Source organism: Tenrec ecaudatus, chromosome 10, assembly GCF_050624435.1.
Source record: "Tenrec ecaudatus isolate mTenEca1 chromosome 10, mTenEca1.hap1, whole genome shotgun sequence".
Classification (NCBI taxonomy): domain Eukaryota; kingdom Metazoa; phylum Chordata; class Mammalia; order Afrosoricida; family Tenrecidae; genus Tenrec; species Tenrec ecaudatus.
In genome coordinates, this window is record NC_134539.1 from 113,514,403 (window position 1) to 113,534,395 (window position 19,993).

At 56.3% G+C, this 19,993-nt stretch overlaps 1 protein-coding gene across 1 annotated transcript; it reads right to left on the reverse strand.

Annotated features, from left to right (window-relative positions):
- Nucleotides 1-166: 166 nt before the first annotated feature.
- On the reverse strand, nucleotides 167-19,662 carry SARM1 (sterile alpha and TIR motif containing 1). Its single transcript, XM_075561340.1, has 9 exons — nucleotides 18,820-19,662; nucleotides 12,189-12,804; nucleotides 9,961-10,173; nucleotides 9,331-9,422; nucleotides 8,974-9,209; nucleotides 7,801-7,903; nucleotides 7,539-7,728; nucleotides 2,105-2,226; nucleotides 167-2,008 (listed from the first exon to the last, which is right to left on the reverse strand). Exons 1-9 carry the CDS (start codon nucleotides 19,287-19,289, stop codon nucleotides 1,879-1,881), a joined length of 2,172 nt encoding a protein of 723 aa, XP_075417455.1. The 5' UTR covers nucleotides 19,290-19,662; the 3' UTR covers nucleotides 167-1,878.
- Between the last annotated feature and the right edge of the window lie 331 nt (nucleotides 19,663-19,993).

The window sequence follows — 19,993 nt, forward strand, 5'->3', positions numbered from 1 at the left end:
TAATGGCTTTTAGTTGTCCTTGGGAAGTCCCCGGAGGTGGGATGAGGACTTAGTGGCCCAGCCCCAACCTGCAGGCCTGGGGCAGAGCAGGCTTGTGGGGAAGGTGACGTCTCAGCCTGCTGTCTCAGACCAGCCATCAAGGGCCTGGTCAAAGTGAAGGCCAAGGTTCTTGCCCCAGCTGTGGACTGCAGGGTCTGTCATGGTTCACAGTCAGCCCTGAGCACACTGAGCAGCAGGGGAGGGGAGGGGAGAGCCCTCCCTCCACTGCTCTGATGCCGGCGGGAGTCTGGACTCTGACTCACCAGAGATCGTGGGGTCAGAGGGCCGGGCAGTGGTGGTGGGCAGCAGGGGAGGGTGTGTCATTTTGGAATTCTGCCTAGGGTGGTCTCAACGGAGCAGGGCTAGTGGGAAACAAAATGACAAACAGCTTCGCTGGAAGACACTCGCCACCATTGTTATTGTCTGGTCGGTCCAGGGCCTTGCCCTGCTCTGGTCTCCTGAAAGAAGGGAGGAGGGCAGGCAGAGCCAAAGACTGGGGCCTGGACTCCAGGCAGGGAGGGGAGTGGACAGAGGTGTCCTAGGCCAGGCAGGAGACCTTCCACTCAAATGAGGAGGCTAGAGAGCTGGGAGTGGCCTGGCTAGCTCCTGCTGGGTAGCTGATGGGCGCCAGACCAGCCTTGAGGTGTGAACCCACTGCCCTTAGGAGGAGGGGGCAGGGCAGATTCCAGCAGACCCCACTGGTTGAAGCCTGGGTTGGTGGGGGGTGGGTGGCGCCCCTTGCCTCCTGCCCCAGGAGATGGACTGTCCCGTACCTCCACTGACACCTTTGGCTCCTAGAACCTGCCTCCCACGGCCAGACCTTTTGGGGGTCAAGGAGCAGCCACCTGCCTGGACATGGCCTTTGGGTGGCCCTCCTAGGGCAGCTCTGTCAGGCAGGGACTGGGAAGCCCCCTCGACCTTTCTCAGCCTCAGTTTCCTCACCTGTAACATGGACAGGCTAGTAACAGGCAGGGTGGCTGGTGATGGTTACAGAAGCTGAGGAGTCGGAGGTGGGGTACCTAGGCGATGGCAAAGACTGGTGTTCTAGGGCCCAGCTCCTCAATGTGTGGGATCCCTGAAAGCAGCGGCAGCTCCGTGGAGGGTGTTTGTGGGATGCAGATCTCAGTAGAATGTGTAGCTAAGAGCCCAGGTGGCTGGATGCACAGTCAGGCGAGAGAACTGCCTTCAGCCAGGTGGGGTGGGGGAGGCAACTGAGGCATAGTGGGATAGGTGGGGGCTTGCTGCCCCCAAGACACAGTCTCCCCTGCCCAGGCCCCAAGCTGGGGGCATTGGGTAAGTACAGCAGAGTGGCAGAACCACTGACCAGCCAGAGTGGGCACAGCTGGCCCAGGCATGGCAAAGGAGGCATGGACGAGGCATCCAAGACCAGGCCAGCTGGTTAAGGGCACTGAGTGGCTACAGGGCAAGGCCCATAGGGGCAGGAAGTGGTAAGCTAGGGCCATCGCTGTACTCCCAGCTGGCTCACAGCAACGGCGCTCTAACAGAGCAGGGACTGACCCTGACTCCTGCCCGTGGCTGCCTCCATCCCTCATCCAGCTGTTTGCTATCAAGGCAGGGCAGTGGGCGTGCCCAGCCAAGCCCTTGCCCAGAATTGAGCCCTGACTCTGCTGGTACCCCAACAGAGAGGCCGAGGGCAGACCTAGTGGTGGCAGCAGAGCCTGGGGGGCGGGCTAGCCCTCCTCACCCCACTGCCTGCTTCCCATTCCCTCACAGCAGGGTGACGAGGGGAGCCATCTCCTGAGCAGAGGCAGGGCTGTCTCCGCCCAGGAAGGATGGTGGGAGTGGGGGGACGCAGCAGGGCTTGGGGAGTAGGAGCCGTTATATGGAACCCATGAGCACAGCACCCTCCAAACTGGTGTCGGAACCCGCAGACGAGTCCCGGGAGGAGCGACCCTGCAGGAAGCGGATGATCTTCTCGATGGTGGCCTCCTGGTACTCGTGGGACCATCTGTGGATACAGAGGCCGAGGGGGTCAGGGGGCGTGGCTGAGGGAGCTGGGGGCCACGTGCACCTGCTCCCCTCAGCCCTAGCCTCTGGGCCTCACTTGATGCCATTGAAGGTGAGCACGGCCTGCATGTCCTCAGGGAGAACCTGGGGCTCCGGCCACTCAAAGCCATCGATGATGGGCACAATGTTCTTGCCACAGCTCAGGGCGGTCACAATCTCCTGGAAGAAGAACAGAGAAGAGGCTAGAGGTGAGGAGGAAGAGGCCCCTTCCCCGACTCCTGTTGGGGCCCTGGTGCTAGGGCTACAGGAGCAAGGCTGAACCTGGGACTGGACACTGGACCTGGAGTCTACCAGAAGTCTCCCCCTACCTGCATTCCCCAACTCCATCACGAGTCCTAACAGTTTATACCCTACTGGCTTCTCTGAGCTGCCCCACTCCCTCTGCCTCTCAGGCTCCAACCTCCCAGGATCTTTAGACCCCACCAGGTCCCCTGCTTGAGGAACCCTTGCTGGTGGAGTGGTTACAAGTTGGGCTGCGATCTGCATGGTCAAGAGTTCAAGACCTCCAGCAGCTCTGCAGAGAAAGACTGGACTGTCTGCTCCTGTCAACATTACAGTCTTGGAAAGCCACAGGGGGTCGCGATGCGTCCACAGTGATGCGATGGCTGGGAGCTTTGTATTTTTTTTAGCTCGCCCCTCATTTGTTCTCCATGCTGCCCCCTTGCCACGCTAACCTGGTGATATCACCTCTCACTCCAAACTCTCGATCTTCCAGACTCCTTACTGTGTTCTGTGAGAGCCTGGCAACTCGGGCCTCAGCCCGCTCCTCAAACTCCCCTGCCCTCACCATCCTCGCAGCCACACGGGCCCTGCCACCCCTTGCACATGGCACCCCCTTCCCTCCTCTGCACCTGCAATTTCCTCAGACTACAGTGCTCTTCCTGCCCCTTCACCCCGCTAAGACCTACTCCTGTTTCTCATCTGAGCTCAACCAGCTCACGTCCCTGGGCATCTCCCCTCTCCTCCCTGACCAGGGCAGAGCCCCCTCCCCCAGTGCAGGGTATTCCTGCTGCACGTCGCCACCGCCAATTGGCACTGCCAGCTAAGCGTTGGTCTGCTAACCACAAGGTCGGCGGTTCAGACCCACCAGCTGCTCCATGGAGAGCGCTGAGGCTGTCTGCTCCCGTGAAGATGTCCAGCCTTGGACACCCTCTGTGGGGTAGCTCTGCATGGGCATCCCCTCGATAGCAGTGGGTTTGGTTTGGGGGCTTTACTTAATACCTATGGTACCCACCAGATGTAAGGGCTAGGACCTCTAAATTTACAGCTGGTGTCCTGAGTGGGTCGAGGGAAATCCCGAATTTGTAGCCAGCAGCTCAGGAGGGAGGGGGTCATGTGGGCTCCCAAACCCGTGGTGGGTAGCTGCCCACATGACTGTGGGAGGGGCGCTGGCCTCTTCTGCTCCCTGACCCCGCTCCAGGGACCAAGGGCCCCAGAAAGAAATTAGCTTGTGGCAACGGGTGTCGGAGCTGAACAGCAAAGTGGACACGTGTCATTCACTGAAGAGTTCCGCAGCCACGCGGGAAGGGCAGCTACAGGGTTCCATGGACAGCGGCGCCTAGGATGGAGTGTAGGCTTCGAAAACGCTAGGCATGATGATTTCCTCCTCTGGAAGGGAGTCCAGACAACCCTCCCTCCCGGGATGGAGCTGGGGGACAGCGGACTCTTGGTGGGTAGCCTGGCGAGCACTCGCTAAGTGTTTCTTCCTCGAGCAAGGGCAGACCACAGGGACTGGAGTTCACTTGCGGCTTCCCATATTGATTACCTACTAAATGCGGCTTCAGGGGGAAAAGCTTTCCAATCAGAGGCAATTAGGTACTAAAAACACCCAAGGAGGGATGACGGAGCCCTTGGGACTGGGCCAAGGCGCCCAGCACCCTGCCTGCCCCCCTCAGCTGGGAGAAGGGGGGCTGCTGAGCAGCTGTGTGGAGGGGAAGACCTGTCTGGGAAGAGCCTCTGTAATGCTGTGATGCTGACTGACCGGCTTCCTAATGAGCTTCACCCTTTTAGGAGTGAGGTGAAGGAAGCCCAGTGAGGGGGTGCCTTTTCCTGGGTCAGCTTTGGGTTCCAAGCCCTGGACTGTTGTGAGCCCTCAGTGACATTTGGACGCATTTGGACCGTGCAGGCCTCTGTGTATTCGGGAGGTTTTAGAAATGTGCTCTGCCCAGGCGCCACCCAACCCGAGAGCCCAAATCACTGATGCCCTAGACGGCAAAGGCGGCGGTGTTGGGAGCCGATAGCCATTAAGACCCTGGCCTCAGACACGTAGCAGAAACTTGGCCGCTTTCTAACAGCAAGGCTTTGTTTCCTGCCCAACTTCGCCCCCACATTCCAAGCTACTGTAGCATGGGCAGTTCCAATAACTGACCTTGTTGCCATTAGTCAAAGTACTGAGCACCCCTTGAACTGCAGATATACCATATTAGGAACATAGTGATAAGTTCACCCGGTACGTCACCACGATGTCTTTGAGTACTGTTGCGCACCCTTTGTACCTTATTGGGAACATGTGGCTGATTGGTTGTTGTACAGTGTGCGGTTGTTACACAGTGTGCTTCATTGGAATATGTGCCTCCCACTTCCTTCTCTGTTGTGAATATATACCCAGAGTTTTGGCAAAATAAACGGGCTTGATCAGCACTTGTCTTGCCCCATATCTCTCTTTCTTTTTCCCATCCAGGTTCGTTGCCCCTCCGGGTCACTGTGTGAGGGTCTCGCTGGATGAGACCCTAACATGGCGTGACAATGGACTGCTCACCGTCACTCAGCTGGTTAAGTAAGACCAAAAGTCCACCAGAGGCAGGTCACTGGCCCCAGTAAGCCTAGTAGGTGTGGTTCCCCCGGGATGCATCCGGCTCCACCAGAATTAAAGCACTCGGTGCTTTAATCACCGGTTCAACTACAACTGTGTCTTACAAACCCTCCAGTGCTAGATAGGGTGCCGAGCATGAGCTTAGGCACCAGGGATGCGCAGGCAAGAGGTGAAGCCTGAGAGCCCTCGGCCCCCACAGCCATTCCTCTCTGAGACAGTCATCCACCACCTTCTCCGAATCCACGTTCTTCCAGCAAATGTCCCTGGCCCAGTGTCTGTCCCCAACCAGGCCTGGCCCTCCGTCCTTCCTATATGGCCTCTGGGGCTTGGCCTTCTCCCCCATTCCAATCCAGATGGCACCCAGTGCCCGAACCTTCCTCTTAAAGTGCACGGTGCCCAGAGCTGCCTCTCTCATGGGCTCCCCGCTGCCCACTACTCTAAGCACAGGTCTTCCCCCCACCTCTAGCCTCCAGCCTGGCTCCACGGTTCTTACCTGGAAGGAGAGGCGCTGTAAATGTTTAAAAAACGTGCTATCCAGAGGAAAACCAACCAAATAAACCAAGGCCCGATTTGCCAGTTTCCTCAGGAAACCTTCCCGCTCTGCCTGCGCTCAGGCTCCCTGCCATACACGGCGCCCCTAAGCGTGGCCATTCCTTTCAAGCTCGCCATCCTCACCCACTCCGGTCTGGGCCGTGGAACACGGGCGGGCTACGCAGAGCATGGGTTTGGAGTCTGTCCGAGTTCCAAGCCCTGCTGCTGGATTTCTACCCCAGTAGTGTGGCCACAAAGAGCACCCATATTGTAGTAAGTTGCTCGTTGGGCTGCTAACTGAAAGGCCCAAACCCACGCGGTGCCCCATGGGAGAAAGAGGACGACTTCTACTCCCACGAAGCTTTCCTGCCTCGGACACCCACAGGCCATTCCGCTCTCTTCGAGCGTCACTGTGAGTCAGAAGCGACTCGATGGCAGCGAGTGTGGCCATGGGAAAGCTATGCTACTTCTCGGGGCCCAAGGTAGGTCTTCATCCGTGAAATCTTGCTCATTCATTAGTTCGTTAGTCATTTGTTCCCTCGCACATGCTATTCTCTCTGCATGGAGAGGCCCCTCTCTTCAGCCCTGCTTCCTTCCTGAGCCCTTCCCTGGGGGTTCTAGCCCTTGATGCTCTCTCTGCCCCACACTCTTCCAGCAAGTAGGGGGCTCACCTCTTGGCCTAGTCTTTACACCAACTTTAAGACGATCTAGACACTCTGGGCATCTTCCTTCCTCTCCTGCTCTCCGAGGACAAGGGCCCCATCCCTGATGGCTGATGCCCTCCTCAGTTCTACTCCCAATTCCTACTGACTGACTAATGATTAATAACCTGCAGGTGTTACGCAATGCAGCCCCTGTCATGACTACGCAATGGAGCCAAGAAAGGCTCTGGACACGGAAGCTCCAAGAGCTCACTAGTTCAAGAACAACGCGGACATCTGTAAGAGGGTAGTAGCCTCTTTGCGGAACCCTCTGACCTCACTCTGTCTCTTCTTCATGCTTATCTTGATTTACATCCTTGTGCTCTGATACAGCTGGAATTTTACGTACATTCACCTGCAGCTGGGACACGGACCCACGCATCTGTCTCTTCCCCAACTGCTCACGATGCCAAGCTCTGACGAGCCACCGGTGAATACAACAGTGGTAGCACTCCTAATAGGGACCCTGATGGCATAGTGGGCACGCACGTTGGGCTGGCAACTGCAAGTTCAGCAGTTCGAAACTACCAGCCACTCCGGGAGCAAGATGGAGCTTCTACTCCAGTCTCAGAATTCCGGTCTCAGAAACTCACAGGGGCAGTTCTACCCTGTCCTATAAGGTCGCTATAAATCGCCACTGACTTGATGGCAGTGAGTTTTTGTTGCTGTTGTTGTTTCGATACTCATAATTATATGAATAATTATTATTACTATTAGCATGTAGTTACCATGTGCCAGACTTTCTGCTATGCTCATCCTGGTCTTCAATTCTTTTCATCCTTGTAACAGTATCCTGGGGAGTTAGGCCAATTATTACGCCCACCCTCCAGCAAAAAACACGAAGTTCCTTGGGGTGCGGGACCTGGACAAAGGTGAGAACGGGACTTCAAATTCACAACCTGGCCTTGTAACAATCATACCATTCTGCCTGTCACGTGCTCTCCGGCTCTTCGGCCTGCACAGAGCTTATTTTTAAACATCTTCATCCCTCTCTGATCCTGACAACAATCCTCCGAGGAGAAGCCCCACCCTTTGCCGTCAGGTTGATCGATTCATTGCAACTTTACGGAAGAGAGCATTTCCAGCCTATAATCTTTACAGCCAGCAGAGGCCGGGTGGGTTTGAATGGCTGACTTTGCAGGGAGTCGCCCAGTGTTTAACCCACCACTGTGCTGCCAGAGTCCCTGACAAGGTCAGGAGGATGTGTAAATGATCCTCGTTTTCCAGAGGAAGAGACAGAGTGTCAGAGAGTCTCAGGGACTGGCTGCACCCCTGTCCCAGTTGGGCTGTGGCTCCTGACTTCTACCTAAGCCGGGAGGTGCATCACGGGAGGCATTGCTGGTGTGAGCAGATGAGAAGAGCGGAGCACCTTGTCCCCCAGGCTCCTGGCTACTGCTGGGGCCACCCAGGCCCAGGCTGGCACCTACCTTGTGCACCCAGTCCTTACAGTCATGGTCCTGCATGCATTTGTCGAGTGCCCCAGCCGACAGCACCAGCACAAAGTTCCGGGCATCCATGACACTCTGGATGAGCTTGTCCTCGAATTTGCCCGCCTCTAGCTTCTCCACATCAATGAAGACGCTGAAGCCGTGCAGTTGCAGGTGCACCTTCAGGAGGCTGCGGAGACGGCTCGGTTCACTGCCAAGGCCTCGCCCCGAAGCCCCAGCCTGCCTGCCAGCCCCTCCTCACCTGGCCAGCTGGGAGCCTGAGTTCCGGCGGTAGCTGATGAAGACATCCGGGGTGTCCCCACTGAGTTTGCAGCCAGTGCACGGCAGTGGGGAGTGGAGCATTTCTAGGGTGGATGAGAACCCACATGGTGAATTGGAGACCAATCTTCCCTGGGGGACTGAGTCCCATCAGCCCAGCCCAGGCAGGTGGGTAGTACACTGGGGAGGAGCTTATTCCGAGAAAGGAAGTGGAGAGATGGTGCCTACAGGTAAGTTATCCCCTTTTGCAGATGAAACTGAGACTATGGGAAGGTAGGATGCGAACCATTGGTGAGCTCGTGTCAGGAGGCAGGGCCCGGGTATGCCCCTCTAGCCCTGCCTGCTCCCTGGATCTCCAGACCAGTCCTGGAGTGGCCCAGTGACACACCAAACTCAACACCCCTCCCCCCTCCCCCATTCTGCCTTCTTCCCTTGGTCATGGTTTCCCACCAAAGCCAGACACCTGGCATTGGCCTCAACCCCTGCCTTGCGTCCACTCATTCCACAAATATTTATTGAGGCCTCACTGGGGGCCAGGCACCACCCCTGTACCCACGACAGCAGTGAGCCAACCGGCAAGTCCTGCCTTCATGGAGCTGACCCTCAGCCCTCAGAGCTAGGCACAGTGCTCTGTGGATTCTTCCTGCTAATCATTCGAACTTTCCGAAAACACGTGAACTATCTCTCGATAGAAAAGCGGGAGGGGGTGGCAGGGCCCTAGAATCTACCCAGCTCTCACGGAAACACCTCCACCACCCATCCTGTCTGGGAACGACTGTCGGCCAACTGGTTAAACCTCCCCGCCTCACAGCCCTCCTGGAGTGCCCCCTCCACCTGGCACAGGCGGATCCCTCTCCCGGAGATGCCTTTACTCCCTCTGCAGTTCCCTCCCCTCGGAGCATCTATTGGGGCCTGCTCAAGCAAGCCCTCTCCTTGGAAGTCTATACCTAAGGCAGGGTTTCCTCTGGGAGCCATGCCAGGGGGCTCATTACCTAGCTGCCTCAGCCCCCACCTCACCCCCATAACCATCTTAGACGGGAACTGTCTTCAGGGTAAAGAATTCACTCCCTTGCTTTCCTAGAGCCCAGTCTCAGCTTAAGTGCCCAGCAAATGGTCAGAGGGGTGCGGGGATGGGCAGGGCTGGGTGCAGGCTGACCTCTGGCGGCCGAGATGATGCGTGTGCGGTGCACGCCCACGCGGACGCCACAGTCCTCCAGCAGCTGTTGCTCGGACACGCGGTGCAGCAGCGAGCGGTCCAGGCCGCAGCTGACTAGGCCGTAAGTGTACTGGCGGAAGCGCGGGTCCAGGCTGCCCAGCCAGTCGGCCAGGTTACTGCGGTCGCAGGTCGTGTAGTTGGCGAAGGTCTTGAGCTCCGTGAGCTCCCTGAAAAACCTGCACCCCATGGAGTAGAGCGTGCTGAGGTCCCAGCTTCAGGACCGGCCGGGGAGGAGGGGTGGGGTGTGGGCGCATGTCGGTGGGCCGGACCTGCCTGGGTGGACAGGAGGCTCCGTACCTTTTGCGGGTGATGCTCGACTTCATGCCCAGGTCCGTCTGGAGCTCCTCCTCCGTGAGTCTCAGAAGCAGGTCGCCATCTACCTGTTGCTCCTGGGGAGGGGACAAGTGTCAAGGAGGGCCTCTTCCTCAGCCTCTACCCCAGCCCAAGATGCGAGGGGACCCAGTGCGGAGCCCAGTGCCCCCAAAGGTGGCTAAGTCCAGGCTCCCCACCCACAAATGGCAACCTGCAGCCGGGGTTCGAGTGACAGAGGGTTCCCGAGTAGTGGTCACCAGGTGGTGGTGGTGGAAGGAGGGGCTGTTCCATTTATGCAGGGCTTTAGAATGCCCCCCCCCCCCGAGAATGGTGGCACAGTGGGTTACTCATTGAGCTGTGAACCAAAAGGTCAGTGGTTTGAAACCACTAGCTGTTCCCTGGAAGAAAAATGAAGCTTTCTACTCTGGTAGAGTTACAGGCTTGGAAACCCACAGGGGCAGTTCTACCCTGTTCTATAGGGTCACTGAGTTGAAATCCACTCAATAGCAGGGAGTTTGGTTTTCAGGACAACACCTAAGTGACGAGGGGACCCATGGGGATATGCCCATCCAGAATCCAGGGAGGCAGTCCCCTCACCCCATCCCGAGGCTCTACCCGAAAGCTCTCGCAGAATTGGGAGAAGCTGATCTGCTGCAGCCACGTCTGGACCTCAGCCTCCTTCCAGCTGGCCACGCAGGGCAGGATGGGCCGTGGCACCTCTGCGCCCACCAGGCGTAAGGCACGCTTAGCCAGCGTCGACGTAGTGCCGTTGCTGGAATAGGAGACGAGTCGTTTCAGGCTCTGGATGGCACCGATGTCGCTGAACACCTGGGGAGAACAGCATCTTCATCCCACCAGCTCAACAAAAGTCACGAACGTGCCCAGTTCCACCCCTCGTCTCTCACAATGCAAGCCTCACCATCCACCTTAGCACTGCCTGCATCCCCAAAGCCACCCGTTCCTGCGGACTCCCCTACATGAAGCTTTCTCACCTGTTCCCCAGGTCCCCCTACATCTCTCCTCTCCCCTTGATAGCTCCCACCTGCCCTGGGACAAAGCCTGAGCTTCTAGTAGGCATCCAGGGTTCTAGATGCTTCAACCCCTGCCCATGGCTCCCAGGTCAGCCCTCCTTCACCCATCCCAAACTTGCCTGCCACTTGGGTTGCCCCCACTCCACCACATAACCCACCACCACGACTACCTCACACATGAATCACCAAGACACTCACACTTTGGCCCAGGATGTTCCTAGACCCCAACTTCCTCCTCTGTTCGTGGGGCCCCCACTCCTTCACTGGCATCCAAATGGGCTAGCAACTCCTCCAGGTAGCTTGCTTTGGCGCCCCCACAGCATGGCCTATTGGACCTCAACCCTACTCTAAAAGTAATGTCTCTGATATTAGTTGATAATGTACCTTCCACTGGCCTACAAGCCCAAAGTCACCGCGTGAACACATGACTTGGCATGCTGCTCAGTAAGTCTTGGTTGAACGGCCCTCACTGGGCTTTGCTAGAACAATGGGGTACCAATGCTGGCAACCATGGCAGCTGCCCGGACTCAATCCTCCTTCCCTTTTAGTCCCTTCTCCAAAGCAGAATGACCTGTTGTGTGGGGCTGGTCTTCCCATGGGCCCAACTCGGCACAGGGAGGAGAAAAAGAGCCTTCTAGAACATTAATTAGAGCTTGGGAGGGTTTCGCCATGACGTGTGGGTGCACCTCTGATAGATGACACCTCTCTGTGCATCAGCTGTCACCAATCCCCAGAACCCCCAGAGGAACACAAGGGAAGGAGAGTGACTCTTATAGGCGGACTCTTGAATCTGTAATACGGATAAAACACACCACATGGTTTGTAATGTACCTGTTGTTAGCCCCACATCCAGAGTAAGCACTGTTGGCTGTAGTCCAACTCCAGTGTCCCAGAAAATAAAAATGAAGCCTAGAGAGGCCCAGAGAGGGAAGCCAGGGATTCAATGCCACACAGCAAGTTAAAGCAGAAGACAGGCTGTGTAGACCAGTCCTTGAGCATGGGGAGCCTTGGGGACTGCAGTGAGAGTTGTCTGACCGACAAACTGATGTCACACCCCTGAACTTTTGTTTCCCTCCTGAGTTCTCCAACTGAGCTTCTTCCAGGCACCTCAAGCCAAGCTGTCCCACTGAACTCTCTTCCTCCCCCTTCCCCAATCCAACCTGTCCTTCCCCCAGTTCACCTTAGTTCAGTATCGGGTGCCAACACTCACTGAGTGATGTCAAGCCAGGCATCATCCTCTGTAGCTTGCTCTCCTTGACCCAGTCAACCACCAAGTCCTAATCCAGCTCCTTAACACCTGCTGGGGGAGCCCTGGCAGAGTAGTGATTATATGTTGGGCAGCTAACGGAGAAGTCAGCGGTTAGGAACCACCAGCGGCTGTGCAGGAGAGAAATGGGCCTTTCTACTCCCCACAAAGAGTGACAGCCTCAAAGAAACCCACAGGAGCCCCATAAGTGGAATCGACTCTAGAGCAATGAGGTGTTTGTTTGTTTGGGGGAAGAGGGTGTCTGTCTAATTCTCTCTCCTGTCCTAGCCTCGTCCCTGCTTCAACCATCACAATTGTCCCCTTCCTGCCCCAGAAACCTCATTCGCCCAACCTTTTCTCCATCCTGCTGCCAGGGTGGGATGGTCTTTGGATAATACCAAAGCTTCCCCTTGCCCCAAAGACCAAGTTCAAATTCCTGGTCTAGGGACTTCAGGACAAAAAAAAACTAGGTTCTTCAGCCCTCACTTCGCCTCCGCCTAACTCTCTTGTGTTGAATGCCACTGCCTCTGGGAAGCCTTCCGGGACACCTCTAGCCCCAGGCCCACCTTGGTCTTGCCCTGAAGGGTCTTGATGGCAGCCTCTGCACAGAGGTAGAAAGCGCCGATGCACTGCGCCTCCATGCGCGATGAGTCGAGCAACGGCACGAGGCGCTGCAGGTCGTCGGGTCCGCGGCCCTGGCTGGTGTCGCTGGCGTCCACGAGGCAGCGGGCGAAGCGGCCGGGGTCCAGCGAGGCCACGAGCGGCTCCACGAGCGCCAGGGTGCCCGAGCGCTCCACCTCGCGCTCCACCTCCTTGTTGGTGGCCAGCACGGCCACCGCCAGGCAGGCGTGCAGCCGCAGCAGCTCGTCCTTGGAGAAGGCGAGCGGGAAGAGCCACTCGGCGGCGCGCTTCTCCACCATGCGCCGCTGGGCCGCCGCGCCGCCGTGCAGCGCGCAGTTGGCCAGGGCCAGCGCGCAGTGGCGCAGCAGCGGCGGGTCCGTGCGGCGGCACCAGAACAGGATGGCGTCGAGGCCGCCGGCCGCCACCAGCCGCTGGCACGTCTCCTCCGAGTGCTTGAACATGTGCTCCAAGATGCCGGCCACGCTGCGCGCCAGCTCCACCGGCTCGCGCTCCTTCGCCAGGTTCAGGATCACGCCCAGCCCGATGCGCGCCACGCGGTCGCTGCCAAGGGAAGCGGGAGGAGGAAGGCACGTTTACCCTCTCTGGGTGCCCGTCATGCCACAGCAGACTTGCAGGGGGAGCCATTCTAGGAGCCCTGGAGGGGCTGTCAGGTGAATGTCGGGCTGCTAACCACAAGGTCAGCGGTTCAACATCACCAGCTGCTCCGTGGAAGAAAGAGGAGGCTGTGGGTCTATGAACCCGAACAGTGTGTCTTTGGTTTAGCTTGGTGTCCTATAGCGCAGTGGGTCACTCAGTGGGCTGCTACCTGCAAGGTCGGCGGTTCAAGTCCACCAGCCTGTCTGTGGGAGAAAGATGAAGCTCTCTGCTTTCTTAAAGATTTACAGATTTACGGCCACGGAAACCCACAGGGGCAGTTCTACCCTACAGGGAGGGCCCTGCCCTACGGGTCACTCTGGGTTGGAATCCACTGGATGGCAGTGGGGTAGGTTACTCCGTCAATTTGCAGCAGTACCACCCCCTCCTCTAGCCCTGGGATAGCAGACTTCTCTTACTTGACACTGTGTCCCAGACCCAAGCCCCGTGCCATCAAGTCGATGACAGTTCATAGTGACCCTGCAGAATCGAGCAGAACTGCCTGCAGGGTTTCCAAAGCCACCGCATCTTCCTGCCCCCTTCAGACATCTGGAGGGGCAGCAGGTCGGGCGAGGGGTCTGGCTCTGGAGCAGACTGCCTGGGCTCTCTGGCTGCTTATCTGCCGCTTTTGAGCTGCAGGGCCTTGGGCACCATCCTTTATCTCTACCTCAGTTTTTTTAATCTCATAAGTGGAATATAAAAATACCTACTTCATTGAATTATATGAGGACAAAGGAGGCATCCAAGTAAAGAACGAGGCACAGTGCCTAGTGCACCGTGGAGACTCAAGAAGTGTCCACTCCTTACGGTCACCTGAAGCCTTTCCACACGCCACGCTCTGTGACCATTCATCCGTCCCACAGACATTGACTCAGACCCTACATTAGGGACTGGACTGAAGCAGTGCCTAAAATGACCCGGGGTTTATTCTCAGCTTCTGTGGAGACGGCAATAAGCAAGTGAACAGTGAGTGGACAGGACAAGAGTGGACTAGTCATGATGCCAGCCAAACCGTGTGCTGTAATGAAGGGCGCTTGGGTGGAGGATGTGTCTGAGAAGGGGACATCTGAGATATAAGTAGCAAGAGAGACCCTGTCTACAAGTATCTGGAGTCGAGCATGCCAAGCAGAGGCCTCCAGGCCCAAACCCCTAAGGACTGAAGAGCTCCACATGTTTGAGGACAGATATCCAACATGTCTAAAACCAACACAGAACCCCAATAAAATCAACAACACTCAAAACAGCAAACTCGCTGCCATCGAGTCTGTGCCAACTCAAAGCGACCCTATAGGACAGAGTAGAACTGCCACTGTGAGTTTCTGAGACTGTTAACTCTTTACAGGAGTAGAAAGTTCCGTCATTCTCCCGATAAAATCACCAATATTTGAACGGCTTAGAATAAAAGGCAGCCAATGCAACGAGTCGTTGACAAATGAAATCCAAAGTGTTAACAGGCAAGACAAACAAGTAATCAGAGAAATGAAAGCTAAAATAAAAGCTCTCCCTTGACACTGTGACCCAGACCCAAGCCCATTGCTACCAAGTCCATGACAATTCATGGTGACCCTGCAGAACCGAGCAGAACTGCCCGCAGGGTTTCCAAGACCGAAATCCTTACAGAAGCTGATGGCCACCTCGTTCTGCTTACACTGATCAGCATGGCACACATAGACACGAGATAATACAAAGGGTGGGGATATAGATGCCTTGAAGCATGGTGCGGGGAGGTGCATTCCGGGACAGTCAATCTGGAAAGAGGCTGGGACTAGTTGGTGATTAAAGATACATACATCCCGTGGGCTAGGGCCTGGGGCTCATGAGTTTATATTCCCAAGAGTTCTCAGGAGCTGGAGTGTGGGGAGGACAAGAATGTTCACTACAGCATCATTTATGATAGGAGGACCTTGGAGGCAACATAAGAGAATGGAGAAGTGACAGGAACAGGTTCCCATCCTGGAGGCTTATGGAACAGTTACGAGTGACTGAGGATATATTAACCCAGCAACAAGAAGGACCTTAAAAAATGTCACCCTGAGTGAGAAACAGAATGTAGCAGAGGACCTAATGCAAATTAAAAATGCACACACAGAGAACAATATTTTTTTAGAATACAGCTAAAAATGAATACACTCATGAATATTGGGGAAAAAGAATATATACATTGGAAAGGTTGTCTATTAAGCTAGAAAGATGGTGGGGACATTAGTTAGGAAGAGAAGATCGCATTTCAGGCATACCCACTGCAAAAACAAACCAAAAAAACACATGCCATTGGGTCAATTCCAGTTCATAGTAACCCTTGTAGCACAGAGTACAGTGTCCCCCTTAGACTTTCCAAAACTATAAATCTTTCTGGGAGCAGGTAGCCCCGTCTTTCTCCAACAGAACAGCCGCCAATAGGTTTGAACCACAGCTTTGTGGTTAGCAGTCTGGTGCTTAACCCTGTGGGCCACCAGGGATCCAGATGTGTGCAAAGCTTGGTAGGTGTGTGAGAGCTGGTGCATGTCCGTGCGGCTGAAGTGGCAGGCTCAAACCTCAAAGAGTGGGGGAAATATCAGACCTGGTGGCCTTTTGAACCATCTCAAGGCTATCTTGATGGCAAATAGAGTCATATGTGGATTTTTAGGCACTTATTTTGGCTGCTGAGAGGAAGACAGGTCAAAGGGAGAGAGCTTGGAAGTCAGCAGAGCCAAACTCTGAGCAGAGGCAAAGGTTCACTCTCTCCCTGACCTCAACAAATCATGTCCTCCACGGGCAAGACTAGCTCCAGAGACCTAGAGGCCCCCACCAGCCACGGAGTCCTCACCCAGCTAGCACATCAGGGGTCATAGTGTTTGTGACTTTGGGTCTGCTGCAGGGTCTAGCTGGCTACAGAACGTGCCACAAGACCAGGATGAGTTTATGAACTTGATCACTCGACTGCTCTGTAGCCCGTCTCCAAAGAAACAAAGTCCACCAGCCATCCCCTCAAGGCCTGGATCTCTTGGTCAGCCCGTGCTGCAGCTACCCTTTTACGAACGAGAACCCCCAGCTCACAGAACTTACATGACTGCCTAGGGTCACACAATTGAGGTTCAAACCCAAGCTACCATTGTGATTCCCAAACCATCTGGCTACACAGACAGCTAGGACTGCATTCTGCTCTCCCCTCCGAGCCCTTGCCCTTCCGGATACACCCAGCACCTCCAGACGTGAACTGTAAGCTTGCCTGGAGAACCATTGACTTAGCTTTCCATTCTCAGCCTGAGAGGCTGTGGGCCTGAAAGCCTGGACACAAACTTGGGAGTCACACAGATCTGCGCTCAAAGCCTTGCTCCAAAGGAGGGCGAAAGGATCGATATATAATAGCTCTCGAGTCAATCCCCAACGATGGCGGTGCCACGTGGGCTGCAGGAGAGAATGGTGTTCCACAGTGTTTGCAAGGGTGTGCTCTTAGGATTGACCTTTTGATTAGTAGCTGCATACACTGAACGGTTTGTGCCACCCAGGCGCTCCTTATGTATGTACGAACGTGTGCATTTCATAAACACGGGTGCGAGTGCTTGTATTGGCCCGGCCTCTCTAGAAGGATGTAGAAAACACTGGCCATCGTGGTTTGCCTCCAGGGAGAGGGTCTAGGTAGGAAAATGACCTATTCACTGCACACCTATTAAAAATTTTTTTCCCTGCATATCTTCTTGTACTTTTTGAATTCATGTGCAGCCGTTTCCTAGTGTCCCCTCCAATTCCTGTGTAGTCTCTGGAAAAGCACTTAACCTGCGAAGCTATATTCCTCACAGTCCTCCGATGGGCTATGAAGTTAGAGGGCTAGCAGTCGCAGGATCCTAACTAAGAGTCGCAGGGCCACATTTGGAGGATCCTGCACTGTTGGACTTCTCTAGGTATTTGGGGTTCAGGGCAGCTGTGACCTAGGCCCTGGGGTTCTCTGGGTGCAGCTGCACTTGAAGAAGAGGTGCAAGGTGTGGAGTAGTGAAAAGATAATGAGCCCGCTAATGGAAAGGTCTTTTTTAAGAGGAGAAAGACTCCCTAAACACAAGTCCCCCCCACTGCCCAGCCCCTCCTCCCCTTTCCGACGCTCCTTCCTATGAAGGTGCAGAAAGGTACAGCCATTCGATCAGGCCTAGGCTGTCCTCTGTCCGTGGTGCTGAAACAGTGCCGCACCAGCACGTGGTGGTTAAACTGAACTGAACTGCCCTCCAGTCAATGCTGACTCATGGTGACCCTGTAGGACAAGGCCTGTAGGTTTCTGAGACGGTAACTCTTTACGGGAGTAGAAAGCCTGTCTAACTCCCGTTATGGTAAGGGGACTGCTAAATAATCCTGAATTAGACGCGGGTTGTTTTTCTTTTACTACTTTGAAAACCATCAATTCTGTTTGCATCCTGTAGCTCTTTTGTTTTGAGGTGCTGCTGCATCAACTAGGTGTTCTGATTATAGCCCTGCCTCCACGGGGCCTGGATCCCACCACACCCAGTAAGCACCCACTCCACTTGCTCGCCCTCCAAATTCACAGCACCAATGCTAAATGGGAGGCTAAGGACTAGCAGATTCTTAACTAGACCTCCCAACCTAAATCGCTCCATTGGTGTATTATTGAACTTGTGTCGTTTTCACTTTAAAAACAGTGAGGAATTGTGCCCTTACCCCACTGTCATCTCAGCACGCGGTGTGAGGGCTCTGCGAGCTGCAAGTGCCTCTTATAGAACCTTCTAACCTGACTCAAACTGAACTCACTGCCATGAGTGGATTCCTACTCATAGCAGCCCTGGCTATGGGGTTTCCAAGGCTGTACATCTTTATGGGAGGAGACAGCCTCATTGTTCTCCCATGGAGCGGCTGGTGAGTTTGAACTGCTGACCTTGGGCTTAACAACCCAAAGTGTACCCAACAGTACCACCGAGACCAGAGAGTTCAGTGTGAGACTGGAGTGTGGCAGTCTGGTCTGCCCTGGCATCAGAGGGAGGGCCAGTGAGTCCTCAGGGCTTTTAGACTCCAAGGTTGATCCCAAGAGGCAGACAAGGAAGTGACCACTGGACCTTAGTTTGACCCCACGTTACTGGCAGGGGTGGGGGGAAGTGCTAGCTGTCAAGATGGAGGTTGGTGTCCACGTAGAGGAACCTTGAAAGAAAGGCCTGGTGAACTACTTCTGATAAACTAGTTGCCAAAACCTCATGGAGTGTCGTTCTACTTGGGTATACACGGATTGGTCAGGAGTCCAAGCTGACTCCAGTTTAGTGCTGTCCTTTGGCAATAGGTAGGGAAGGGGAGGAAACATATACTCTGTTTTGTTGAGACTAGCTCGGTGCCTCAGTTTCTTCTTCCCTCACATACTCATTCTGACAGAAAGCCATCTGCTTCCTCCCCATCAGCCGCCACAGAATGAGATCATGTCGGCTCCCTAACATGAACCAGAAGGAAAAGCAAGCGGTGGAATGGGGGTGATGTAAGAGGCCCTTATGCCAGTACTCACTTCAGCAGAGGGGGGAAGGGAAGAGGACACCCCCCGAAAGCATTGTCCCCGTCCCCTTCCAGGGTGTGCAGGGTATGGGCAGAGAAGGCATCTCATGCCCCCAGGCACCGGTAGAGGAGAGTGGTGGGTTTAGAGGAGCATTAGTAACGCAATGCCATCTCCACCCATAGGACTTGGGGCCGCCTCCTTCTTCCAGACTCAAGCCCCCAGCTCACTAGCCCTGGCCGCACCATTAGTTCACTCTGTGATGCTGAGTTAAATTTCCAAGCCTCCACTTTCCCATCTGTGAAATGGGCATGCTAACGTCTAACATGCAGGGGCTTGCAACAAGGTAAGGCGTAGCAGTAAAGTACAGTGCTGACCTAGCTCCTCGACGGCCCTGACCACTCCCACCCCACACCCCACCCCGTCCAACACCCCTGGGCACTGTCCCCCCAACACGGCGCCCTCACCGGTTCTCAGCCACCAGAATCTGCTCCAAAACTCGGGCGGCCTGCACACGCGTCTCCACCTCGGACGCCTGCAGCAGCTTCAGCAGCAGATCGAGGCCGCCGTCCAGGCGGATGGCGTCGCACAGTCCCTGGGCCACCTCGCGGCCCACGGCCGGCAGCAGCCAGGCCTCCTCCACCAGCTGGAAGACCTCGGCCAGGCCGGCGCCCACGGCCCGCACGCCTCCCGCCTGCTTCAGCGCGGACAGCGCCTGCTGCAGTTCGGGCAGCGCGCGCTCCAGGGCGCTCTGCACCTCGGCGCCCACCCCAGGTGACACCTCGCGGGGCCCGCGGCCCCCTGCCGTCCACCACGGACCCGAGCCGCCGCCCCCAGCCGCTCCCGGCACCGCCAGCCGCTCGGCTCCGGGCCGTGGGTCCGACATGGCGAAGAAGCGACACAGCTTGTAGGCGGAGAAAAGCAACGTCAGGACCATGGGCGCGGGGCAGCGGGGGACATTCCCGGTCTGGCGGGGCGGGGTCGGACGGGGCGACCCCCGAGAGCGCGGGGAGCGGAGGAGAGGGGAGGCTCCGAGGAGCAGGCCGTGAGGAAGACGGTGGGCGATGCGGGAGCGAGGGATGGAGTGAAGGGTTCCGGGCAAAGCGGGCGCCGGCCTGGTGTTGGGGGGGGCGGGGAGGCCGGGGAGCTCAGGATCCAGGCAGAGGGGCTGGGGAAGCGGGTGCGGACCCAGATGCAGGGGGTGGGCGGGAAGAGGGAGCGAGGGTCGCACCAGAGGCCGGTGGGCCCAAGAACCTGCGGCCAGAAACAAAGCAGCGCAGCTCGGGCTCCGCCTGCGCTGCAGCGGGCTCAGAATTGCTCCGCAGAGCGCCGCCCCGCAGCCGCCCGGGACCTCGGCCGAAGCCCCACCTCTTGGCTCGCAGGGCTCCTCCCCCTCCGCCTGCCAGGCCACGCCCAGACGCTGGCCACGCCTCATCCCAGCCGGCAGCCAGGCCCAGAGGGTGGGAGCCAGAGGACTGCCCGACATATTCCCAGAAACCGGTCTCCCTGAATGTGCCTCTGCCCTTGGTAATTATTAGCTGTCCAGGGACGACCTCGACTCATGACCCGTGTGTGTTACAGAATAGAACTGCTCCGTGTGTGTTTTCGTTTGTTTTGCAATCAGCTGCTAACTTAAAAGTT